General features: G+C 38.5%; 1 protein-coding gene across 11 annotated transcripts in view; it reads left to right on the top strand.

The window, feature by feature from the left end:
* The window catches only part of CACNA2D3 (calcium voltage-gated channel auxiliary subunit alpha2delta 3), a 702,225-nt gene that overhangs the window by 297,311 nt on the left and 392,112 nt on the right, over positions 1–12,802 (top strand). For all 11 annotated transcript variants that reach the window (XR_006292226.1, XM_043551412.1, XM_037904897.2 and 8 more), the window contains 3 exons: positions 2,089–2,220; positions 6,816–6,876; positions 6,959–7,109. Coding sequence is in view for 10 of the 11 variants with exons in the window: in XM_043551412.1 (XP_043407347.1) it covers positions 2,089–2,220; positions 6,816–6,876; positions 6,959–7,109 (344 nt within the window). In the remaining variant the exon portion in view is untranslated. The remainder of the gene's footprint in view (positions 1–2,088; positions 2,221–6,815; positions 6,877–6,958; positions 7,110–12,802) is intronic.

The following is a 12,802-nucleotide window of genomic DNA, read 5'->3' as shown; positions in this document are numbered from 1 at the left end:
TAGGACTAAATTTAACTGTACTAGACATGTTTTTAAAACAAAATCTGCTTTGTTGAGTTTGCTTTTTCAACAGCCCTTCTATGTAAACCTAAATATTTAGATGAATGCAGAGTTCAAAGATGTGTAGCTGAGACATTTTCCTTTTTCTCCTGGTGTTTTTCTTTGATGAATGTAAGGATAGAAAACAATTCACCTTTTTTCCACTCCATTAAAATCACATTCCAAGCAATCTTCTGAAATCAATGCAGAGTGCCATTATTTTACAAGTCTGTGAGAGCATTATGTGAAACACTTGGACAAGTGTGCAGTTGTATGTGCCTTTTTTTTTTTTAATTAAAGATTACAGCTCTGATTTAAGTTAGCTTTGTTTTTCTAGTGGAAGTGTTATTTCAAATACTTGAACAAGTTGTGTGTATGTTCATACTTTTAAAAACAATGCAGATTTTAAGTTAGCTTTGTTTTTTCTTTTTGAAACCATTGCCTTTAGTTGCAGGTTGTATTAGGTATATAGAGCGTCTTTCTTTATCATGTCTCATTTCACAACCACATTGTTATCTAGCTCAAAAACCTTGGCTTCCAAACATATTAATTCAATTTTGCTTTGTCACTTTTATGCCAAATAACCACTTTACATCATACAAAAAATACGAGGGTGTTTTAGGATTTTAAGTGTCACCGGTTGAATATACCATGCTGTATTAAAAGAAAAAACAAATGTAATAGAAAAAATATCTTCTCACATGGAGAGTTTTAGTTTGCTTTCATGTACTATTCTGTTTATGGGAATAAAAAAATAGGTCAGTCAGTGCTGGGAAATCCAAGCTCCATGTTTTTTCACATCGTAGTTAGTGCTATGCTGTGTTTGCTATGCATTTGTTTGAATGCAGAGTAAATCACAATATGCATACATACTCCAACAGGAAATGAAAGGCACTTCACTTTCTAATGTGCATGCTGACCAGTATCTGGTTTTATAAAGTAAAACATACATTAGACTCCATTGTACTAAAAAACAATACACTATGCAGAGGGTCTCACTCTAAAGATTTCAGCGAAGATAGGAGTGTTGGTGTGTAAGAGTACACATCATAGGTCACAACGTGGTGAAATAGAATCTGTCTTTTGACAGGGATATTATGTATGTTATCCCCACAAATAAACTTTTAACATACAGTTAAAGAGACCATACTAAGTACAAAACATTCATACAGAATACATAAATAACATTATCATGAAAAATCCTGAGTCTTAAAAAGTGTGTAAATTATGAGTTAAAGTAATTAATAATCTGTTACCCTTACAGTACATTTATTCAGTAATAGTGATGTGACCCTTCCTGTTATATATTCTAATTAACAAATTTAACTCTCACCTATAAAATATATCTTGGAACTCTTTCAATATATACATCACTAATCTGTGTATCTTCTACACCTATGTATATATTTCCACTAGTAAAATACATAAATAGTGTTGAAAGTGTTTGTAAGTATGCCTGTAACTGCTTCAAAGCAACTTCATTAAGAAATGGAGTGTTAGAGAGACACAAAATAATCCCATCATGACTTCCTGCCACTTTATCCAATATTTGTGTTGTCATGTTGCATTAATACATGATAACATTACATCATCATGACTCAACACCATTGTCCATTTATGCAGTATCATGTTATAGTACAACATAATATCATCACACCCATCTTTCCACACATTGCTAGCTGTTGGGAGGCTAGTTTGATTGGAAAGTGCATTTTCCCCTCACTCTTCTCTCTTGGCTACTGAAGAAAGTTTTCGCTGTCTTTGGAGTAGGTGTGTTTTGTGGGTCATCTCCTGAATGCTGGGAATGAAGGCTGGGGAAAATAGTTTCTAGGGACCTATACACACCAAGTTAATTGGTGGTGAGACCCAGAAAGTCCTGGAGAAATAGTCACTGAAACTCACTGGACTTCATAGGAGCCACATATAGAGAGTGCACTTGACTTATGAGCTACAAATTACAGATCAATGACTTTAGATACTGAATCAGCCAAAGATGATATGGTGCAAGGGATTCTATCAACTGAGTGTCACTCTTCTTTATTTTTTCAGATCCAGCTATCGTAAATGGAGTCTTTTGGTCAGAATCCTTAAACAAGGTGTTTGTCGATAACTTTGACCGTGACCCTTCTCTCATATGGCAGTATTTTGGAAGTGCAAAGGGATTTTTTAGACAGTATCCAGGTACGCATATTAATTAAAATAAAATGAACAGGTGATATTGCTACAGGTTTCCATGAAAAAAATTAGTGTTGCAGGTCCTGAATTTTGCAAGCACCCACAGATTCCATTGACTTAATTTAGAGTTCTGAAAAAAAAAAGGGCTATTAATATTTATCCCCTTCCCCCCATTAATATTTGGAATTGTGAAAAAAATGGGAATCGTCCCACAGCAAATATATTGTTCCTTGCTTTTGCACATTTACCCAATTTGGGTGTGACAGATACTGCAAATGCATGCAGTATCTTTGTGGGAACATATTGTATTAAATGTATGTATCACTCTGGGGCAGGGATTGAAAGTATGATTGTGTTCTGTTCTACGGGGGATGATTATCACAGCTCCACCAAGAACCAAAAACAGGGTGGGTGTGGAAGGGTGATTAAGGTGAATTATTAGGTTTTAAACACCTCTAAAGAGGTACAATCCTTGGGGAGGCTCACATAAACTAGTTCAAACTGGATTTTCCAGAGACCAACAGACAAAGAAAAGGCTTTTGATATAAAAAGCTTGCGGTTAAACTGACTTGGGGCCTTCTTTCTAATCCAACGTATGGGCAGAATCTTCAGTCCAACCCCTGCAGAAGGGTTGGAAAGACTTTGGCTTACTAGGGCCCCAAAAACAAATGGCCGACCTCTGGTACGCTTTTGGCATGTGTATAGGAACTTTTATTGGTTTCTTACATGTTTTTCTGTAATACTGTTACCTTAAGAATAAAGATGCTTGCTTAGAAGGGTTGGTGTGGTATGCTGTAACTGCTGGCAATATGCTGCTCATAACCCTTGCAGAGAAAGTAAAACACAGGTGGTGGCTTTTAGGCATACTGGCTTGCTGGGGATATCATAGTGTAAGGCAGGGAGATGTGCAGCCTTAAAACCCCGGGAATGAGAGAGAGAGAGAAGCTGTTCTCTGCCCAAGAGAGATGGCATTTGGGAGCCAGGAACCTTAAGAGGGTGCCCTCGAGGGAGCACTGAGGGGGAATACGGGTGTTATTACCCTGAAACTAGAACACCATGTTTTTGTACATTTACCCAATGTAGTGCATTTGGCTTACTGTTTACAAATTCCTTGTATTATGACAACTAGGAAATTGATACAACTGAATGTAAATTACAAAAGAAATTGAGCCCATACTTGCAATTTTGCCATTTCAAAACTCCAATCCTATTTGCAAGGCCTACATTTTCTCACTGTGCATCTTGTGAATGTAGAAATTCAGAGCGAGTTGGCATAATTTGAAGATGAGACATCACTGGTTCCAGCAAATGCTGTGGATGCATGCATGCTAGCACACACATGTAACAAAGTGGGGAAAAAAGTTTGCAGAATTATAGGTATACTCATAGGTTTTCAGAGTAGCCGTGTTAGTCTGTATCCGCAAAAAGAAAAGGAGTACTTGTGGCACCTTAGAGACTAACAAATTTATTTGAGCATAAGCTTTCGTGAGCTACAGCTCACTTCATCGGGTGCATGCAGTGGGGAGATTTATATACACAGAGAATAAGAAACAATGGGTGTTACCATACACACTGTAACAAGAGTGATCAGGTAAGGTAAGCTATTACCAGCAGGAGAGCGGGGGTGGGGGTGGGGACCTTTTGTAGTGATAATCAAGGTGGGCCATTTCCAGCAGTTGACAAGAACGTGTGCGGAAAAGTAGGGACGGGGGGGAAATAAACATGGGGAAATAGTTTTACTTTGTGTAATGACACATCCACTCCCAGTCTTTATTCAAGCCTAAGTTAATTGTATCCAGTTTGCAAATTAATTCCAACTCAGCAGTCTCTAGTTGGAGTCTGTTTTTGAAGTTTTTTGTTGTAACTACAATACCCACCTGCTGAAGTGAAGAAACAGATTGACAGAGCCAGAAAAGTACCCAGAAGTCACCTACTACAGGACAGGCCCAACAAAGAAAATAACAGAACGCCACTAGCCGTCACCTTCTTCCCCCAACTAAAACCTCTCCAACGCATCATCAAGGATCTACAACCTATCCTGAAGGACGACCCATCACTCTCACACACCTTGGGAGACAGGCCAGTCCTTACTTACAGACAGCCGCCCAACCTGAAGCAAATACTCACGAGCAACCACACACCACACAACAAAAACACTAACCCAGGAACCTATCCTTGCAACAAAGCCCGTTGCCAACTGTGTCCACATATCTATTCAGGGGACACCATCATAGGGCCTAATCACATCAGCCATACTATCAGAGGCTCATTCACCTGCACATCTACCAATGTGATATATGCCATCATGTGCCAGCAATGCCCCTTTGCCATGTACATTGGCCAAACTGGACAATCTCTACGTAAAAGAATAAATGGACACAAATCAGATGTCAAGAATTATAACATTCATAAACCAGTCGGAGAACACTTCAATCTCTCTGGTCACGCAATTACAGACCTGAAAATGGCAATTCGCCAACAACAAAAACTTCAAAACCAGACTCCAGCGAGAGACTGTTGAATTGGAATTCATTTGCAAATTGGATACAATTAACTTAGGCTTGAATAGAGACTGGGAGTGGATGTGTCATTACACAAAGTAAAACTATTTCTCCATGTTTATTTCCCCCTCCACCCCCCTACTGTTCCTCACACATTCTTGTCAACTGCTGGAAATGGCCCACCTTGATTATTGCTACACTGTATTTTCTACTGCATGCATCCAATGAAGTGAGCTGTAGCTCACAAAAGCTTATGCTCAAATAAATTTGTAAGTCTCTAAGATGCCACAAGTACTCCTTTTCTTTTTAGGTGTACTCATGTTTCTTGGTGAGAACAGGTAAGACCCATGGGGCATTTTTCTGCATAGTGCTGTATCATATAAGATATCATGTAATTCTGCTGGATTTGAATTTTTAATAAAAAACGATGTTTTAATTTTGCCTGGGAATTATGAAAATGTGACTTCAGGCAGAAGTTATATCAACATTGCAACTGTAGAAATAGAACTCAGACAGCTAACAATAATGTAAAAAGCCTAATTTTGGAGTAGTAGAGCTGTTTCATATTGTGGTAAGTAAAAGTAATTACTACACATCTTTATTTCTATGCTAAATCAAATTAAATGAGCATTTTCCTTGCTAATAATTTCCTCATTCATATGGCTTAAAGGGAGCCTCTCCCTGGTGCTGTGGGACTCATCTCTCCCTGGGGTTAGATAACCATGGGACATAAAACAGAAAACCAGAAATCAGGCCAAGTTCCACGTATAGGATGACGTGGGTTCAAACATCTTCTCTCTAGGTTAATAGAGACGAAAATTGCCTTTGCTGTAAGGCATGAAAAATGTTCATATAAGTTTCAAGGCATTAAAAAATGTTTAGGGACACACTTAGGATGTTTCTGTGTCTCTGGCTCTCTCTCTACTTGAAAAAATTACGAGGCGCAAAAAGATAAGTAATTTCTTAAACTGAAGTAGTGTGAGAAGATAAAAGAAGATAATTCACCTTTCAGGTCATTCAGAGAGTACTCCACTTGGGTATTCTGCTCTGTCTACAGATGCAATAATATTTCCTCTTCATTCATTCATTCCTTTTTTTATTTTGCACTTTCTTGGCATCTTCGGTCTGATGCCATCTGATTATCTCAAAGGATTATTTTAAGCATACATTGATTAACACCCATTAAACACCAACAGAATACAGGCTCTTACATAACACTCTGCTCTTACATAGCACCAGACTCTGCTCCCATTAATTTCAATGACAACGCTCCCATTGACTTCCCTAATTCAAGATCAGGCCAGTAGTGAAACTGCTCTTTTAGTTGATTAGTTAGAGGCTGTTTTCTGGAGCTTAAAGTCTTCAGTGTTTTTATATATGTATTTATGGTTGGCTGATGACTGACACATCTCTCTCTATAGGTTTTAGATTATAGTTCAGGTCTTCAGATCCTTGACATTTCAATAGTGGAAATTCTAGCATTGTTATTTTAAAAGGATCCTTTATTGTTCTAGGGATTGAATGCAAATCCAGAAATATCTTGATTTAAAAACAGGGGGGACTGGCCTGTTGATGTTCTTTATTTGAAAGCTAGTATTATATTTCCTCTGACCCACAGGTCAGAGACATTACCTCATCATAGTCAAGTGGTCTGTGGCAAAATGTCTGAAACACAACCTGTCAGTGATGCCATCAAGCATGACAGTCCCTGGCAAGTTGAGTCATGGTAGAACGAGTAGTGGGGAAATTGACTTGATTAGCATCATCACGCTCTTGCCAACTACCATGGCTAAGCATAGCGAGGTCTTGAGCCACATTCTTTGTTGTGATGAACAGAATAGTGGTGAAGCAGTCTTCACCCTGCAGTGGGCTGAAAGAAAGATGATTGTATTTCCCATGGTCCTATTTTGTTAAAGTATTTTTCCAGCATTAGCTACTGCAGTGACCAGCAACTGCTACAGTTCTTTGTATGTGATATTTAAGCATGTCTGCTCAATCAATAAAATATTAGAATCCTTTAAATGCTACTTTCACCAGTAGCGAAGACACGTATAATGAACATTCTGATATATTGTAATCTAATCTTTTTTTTTTAAACAGGAATTAAATGGGAACCAGATGAGAATGGAGTTATTGCATTTGACTGCAGAAATCGAAAATGGTAGGTAACAGTCAACCACCAATGTGTTTTTAAGAAATATAAAAAAATATAAGATCAGTCTGCATTTTGCTTCTTGGTCTAGGTACATACAGGCAGCTACTTCTCCAAAAGATGTGGTCATTTTAGTTGATGTCAGCGGCAGCATGAAAGGACTCCGTCTGACAATTGCTAAGCAAACTGTATCATCTATTTTGGATACCCTCGGAGATGATGACTTTTTCAACATAATTGCTGTGAGTTTCTCTGTATTTTTCTTCCCCTCTTTTTCTAATTAATTGTTTTGTGTTGTGTTCTTTGTCATATTCTACATCCTGCCATGTACATGAACAAACTGAATTTAGACAACAGGTGTCGAGGATTGTGTAATGGCGTGCTACTTCACTGAACCTCAATAATTGGACAGACTCTTTGGATTTCTTCCAAAGCAACTTTATTCCTTGCTTTCACGTAACAGATTGAAAATTCTCTGGACCTATTCCCTCTTTGATCCCAACACATGACTACTTTCTGTGTCAGATGGCAGGGTTTTCTGTATGTCATTCTGGGAGTTGCAATAATCACTGCAATAATAACCTAATGTGATTGCCTGAGTTGCAGCCAGCACAGCTCTGGTTTGTGACTTTATGCAACCTTTTAATGCAATCTGTATGTTCAGCTCCCTCCCCCCGCCCCAACCTGTTGATGCGTTTTTCTCTGTTTTCCATGGTAGAGTGCAAGCTAAGAAATGCTTTGCACATAAAAATAAGTTGAAATAGGCTGGTAGTGTCTGAGCCCCTTAGTTAAAACTGCAACATACTCGCATCAAGTTTGCAAAGATACCCTCAAAGTTTTCAGTCTGAGATATGAGGGATGGCGTTTAGCCCCTAAGCTAATTGAGTTCCAGAACTGCTGGATGCATAGGCAGAAAAGTCATGAAGCACGTAAAGCAACATGCAGAACTCACTGCACTGTGTCATCTTGATCTGCGTATCATCTTTGTGGGTCTCGTTTCACTTTTATTCCTAATAGCCATTCTTTTTCTGTACTTTTAAAGCAACAACAAAATAATGGCAAATATGGCAATTCACATGTCACTCACCACCGACATTCTTTAATGCAGGGGTTCTCAAACTGTGGGTCGGGACCCCTCAGGGGGTCACTAGGTTATTTCATGGGGGATCGCGAGCTGTCAGCCTCCACCCCAAACCCCACTTTGCCTCCAGCATTTATAATGGTGTTAAATATGTAAAGAAGTGTTTTTAATTTAAGGGGGGTGGCGCACACAGAGGCCTGCTATAAGAAAGGGGTCACCAGTACAATAGTTTGAGAACCACTGCTTTAATGGTCTGTAGAATTATATGTGAAAATTGGATGTGATACTTATCCCGAGTTACCATAGTATACATACGAGAGGACATATATTTGCTGTATGCTCTATTCAAATTCTAGGTCAGTTTCCGATATGATCTTGTGATATGACATTGTTTTGCAAGGAATAGAATGGGTGCAGCAAAGCTGAGCTGATATGCATTATCGGTGCTACTAAAGATGATACATTAAATCATTAACAGCTGTCATTATTTCTGTGTGATTTGGCAGTTAGTTTTCCACGGCACAGTAATTTTTTTAATTACAAGGTAAGAGCCTAATTCTGCAACCCTTAAAAATAAAGGGACTACTCACATGAGTAAGGGTGTCAGGAACAGGCCCTAAAGTTGGCTGCCTTTTCAACTTCTATATTGTGACTGCTCTTGGCTGGTAGCTTACACATGTTCCTTTGCTGATAGCTTTAGAAATGCTTTATGTTTGTATCATAATATATCAAACCTAGGATTTTCTCCAAACTGTTTAATTCTATATATGCTGAAGAGGTTATTCAGGTACAAGCAAGTGCACTGTATGTAGTACAAAATCTCCCCAGTAAAATGCAGATCTTTTGTAAGTAAAATTACTAAATAGGCCCTAAATATCCAAGTACTTACTCTGTTTTAACAGATAACAGGCAGTTAGTTCAGAATATCTTTCTTAGTAATCTTTAATTACTCATTACATAATTAACAGAAACTCACAGATGAGGAAGGCATAATTACATTCTGTACCAAGAAAGGTTTATTCTTCCACAAAACTGTGATCAATTTAAATAATCTAAATAAGGTTCTAAGTGGCAAAAATGTATCAACTAAAGAATTAAGATATTTAAAGAGCCATATTTAGTCGGTAATCATGATGCTTATCAGTAGTTGTGTCAATTATTGTAAATGATTTAGGAAGAAAATTAAATGCTTTTCATGAAAAGAATTTTCTTAATGGAGTAACCCAATAGACCTGTCTATCTAGAAAAATGTATAAAAGCTAGTGACTTTGCAATAAAGCTGTGGTAGAAACCTTACTTTAGTACAATAACCATACAGCTGCAAGTTGCTTAACTTATAATAGTAACTACATACTTATTCTTTTATAATTCTAGAATTACTGCATGCTTGGTTTATTATAGGAACCCCAAAGATATTTAGAGATTTTATTATTGTTGTAACTATAGAGTTACTAAATGATTCATTTAAGAGAGTGTAAATCACTTTTTAAACAGTTTTTATTTTAATTTGTAGGCATTTTATATGATTTAAGCATAATATTTTTATACTACATTCTATACGATAGTCTCTTAGACACTTCAAAATGGGCACAAACAGAGCGTTAGATATCAAACTGCTTCTTTTTGTGCTTGCAGATTTTGGATCCACATTTATTTGTAGACACAAAACTGAATCTACTCTTGATGATGATTTGTGTTAATGCTCAAGAGCCCTAGCCATGCACCGTGACCCCTTGTATTAGGCACTGTGCAGACACAGAACCAAAAGAGCTTACAAGCTGTATAGAACAGGAAACAGCAGGTGGTACAGACAGACACATGGGGGAGTTCAAGGAAACAATGAGAGAATAGTAGCATGATTGGCAGTGGTATCTCCACACACCAGTAGCTTAACTGTGTTTTCACGTTTTTTGTAGGCATCACAGAAAAGGAGAATTTTAAGGAGGGTTGTGAAGAAGGATAATAAGGTAGTTTTGCAGATTCCTATTGAGAGCTCCTCTCAAGCATGAGGGACAGCATGGGAGAATACACAAAGGTGCTTGTTTGAAAATGGAGGCTGGCATCCAGGGCTAATTGGACATGAGAGTCAATATCTCAGTAGTGAAAGAGAGAGATGTTGGGGGGATAGACTGTGAAGATCCTTGAAAGTGAAGAGAAGTAGCTTATATTTGGTGCAACTGAGAAAGGGGGAACCAGTGAAGGATGCAAAGAGAGGGATGACATTGTCAATGTGATGGGCTAGGGAAATGATCTTTGTAGCAGTAGTTTGAATGGATACGAGCGGGGTAAGATTACAGTGTCAAGCCCAGAGAAAAGGATGTTGCAGTAATTGAGACGGGAGATGATGCGAACCTGGACAAGACTTTTAACTGTATGGATGGCTAGGAGTGGCAGGATCTTAAAGATGTTGTTCAGAAGGAATCTGCAAGATTTATAGATAGTTGGGTGTGGGCACCTAGAGAGAGATCCAAGTTGAAGATGATGCCCAGTTAATGTGCCTGAGCAACAAGTGTCTGTAGTGATCCCAAAAGGAGGTAGTGGGCAGAGCTTTTGGGGGAAAGATTAAGAGTACTGTTTAGCCATGTTGTACTTGACCTGATAGCTGGACTCCCACTAGGACAAATCAGAGTGAGAGGCTGAGATTTTAGTTTGGGCAGAAGGAGATAGGTCTGCAGCAGAGTGGTAGATCTGTGAGTCCCCAGCATAGAGTTGGTAGTTGAATTTGTGAACAAGATTACTCGGATGTAAGGTGTAGCAGGACAAGAGAAAGGGGGATTTAGAGATGTAAGGCAGAAGGGAGGCTGGGGCAGTTTCTGGAGCGGCAAGTGGGCTCAAGGGTGTTTGGGTATTTTTTTTTTAAGATGGTAGGGACTAATGTGCACTTGTAATATGAATGGAATGAGCTAGAGGTGAGTGAGAGGTTAAGGAGAAAAGTGAGAGGATGAGAATAGGCACAAGGATGATCAAGAGATGGGATGGAGTAATGGGAGCAAATGGAGAGGTTAGAGAGGGGAGCAGATGAGAAACATCTGTGTCTGTGACTGGAGAAGGAGAGAGTTGCAGGAGGGAAAGGAAGAAGGGAAGGAGAGGCAGTGGGAGGGGGAAGGTCATGTTATATTTTATCAACTTTTCTTGGAAGCAATCAGCAAGAACCTGTGTTGAGAGAGAAGTGGAGACAGGAGGAGGGGAAGGTTTGAGGACTGAGTCAAAAGATGACAAAAATGTGTCTGGGATTAAGCTTATGGGATTCAATTAAATTGAGGAAGTAGAATTGCTTAGTTAGGAAGATGGCAGAACTGGAGGGGGAGAGAATGAATTCGTAGTAGAGGAAGTCAGCCTGGCCATAGGATTTCTACCAATAACATTGCAGCATAAGAGCAGGAAGGGAGGAAGCAGATATTGAGGGTGAGCCAGGAAACAGGGTTGGCAGGATGGATCTTGCAATGGGAGAGGGCCAAAAAAATCAAGTGGACGAGAGTAAACCATGTAGAGAGTCAGCAACCATATCAGTGAAAGAAAGTAAGATATGTCAGGAACGCAAGGGCTCGGAGCAGATGAAGGACTAAAGCCTGACTGAAAACGAGTTACGGTCACTATACGTGAACATCATTAAAAATTCAGTTAATTGAAGTATGCGTAAAATAGGATAGTGAAAAATATTTTAATAGACAGGGGATATATATATATGATATATATGGCCTGTTTCATCCTTTACTAAATTATTTATTAAATATATCTGTGTACATAGAACATAAAAAAATCCAATGTGGATCCTTCCAGAAAATAAACATAAAAAGATAATGTTAAAAATCGTTTTTGCTTTCACGGGTAGGTTATTGCAAAACCTATCCAAAATTGATGGACTAGATGATTGAATTACAAAAGTATTGTTGAAATATGAGAGTGATTTTGTGCAGTCTAAGTTAAAATTTAAGGTCAGATCATCAGTGCATGAACAGAGATGTCTGCAACAACAAGAGAACAGACATATTTTTTTCAATTTGCTTTGAAGTATAACTCTAAGTCATGCATTAAATTAACAATATTATCATAAAAGCCAGAGTGCTAATTCTGTCCAATGCTAAAATTTGAAAAATGCTTTTCAGAAGCATAAGCCGTACATGAAATGAGCAAAATATTAACTGGGATGAGATTGTTAAATCAATTTAAATGCCTCAGCCAAATGATTTTTAGCCAAGTTGATTAGAGGAGATCATTATTGGTGAGTTCAAGGCACAGCAATAAGACCCCCAGTTTTTAATGTGCAGAATTTCCATTATAACCATATCAACGGAATTTGTTGTGGTTGTTCAGAATTGCATCATTTGAAGCCCTTCTATTCATTCAGAATAGATGAAGGGTGTAATTCGCTTCAGCCTGATTGAGTAAATCAGGCTTTGTGCCATTGAAGTGTAGATGGTTGGATTTCACCTCCTCAACCAAACCGGAGCCAGCAAGTAGGGTTGTAATATGTTTTCTCCTGCCTTTGGGCTGGTACAGTTGCTATAGATTCTGTGCTACTTGTATAGAGTGGTGGGATAAAGGACTCGTATAAATACAAAATTGCAGTGACCTCCCCTGGTTTGAGCCTGTTATGCTCCGTATCAGGCTGTCCAGGGATCTTTGTGCAGCTCTAATCTGGGTATAGAGTGGAAGGCCTCATCTTGGCTCAGTACAGCAGAGGTGAATTTCATTGTCTCTCTCTATGGATTTTGTTTAAGATCTCTTGAGGGAGGAATTTGGAAACTGAATGAATGGAAGCTGCTTACTTACCTCTGCTGGACACTCATCTCAAGCCATATTTTCAAACATTAATATTATGTGATCATACAGTATAACAATGTATACAGATTA

The sequence above is a fragment of the Chelonia mydas genome, chromosome 7 (genome assembly GCF_015237465.2).
Source record: "Chelonia mydas isolate rCheMyd1 chromosome 7, rCheMyd1.pri.v2, whole genome shotgun sequence".
Classification (NCBI taxonomy): domain Eukaryota; kingdom Metazoa; phylum Chordata; order Testudines; family Cheloniidae; genus Chelonia; species Chelonia mydas.
The sequence above is the reverse complement of the archived record's forward strand: the minus strand, read 5'-3'. Positions and strand labels throughout refer to the sequence as shown.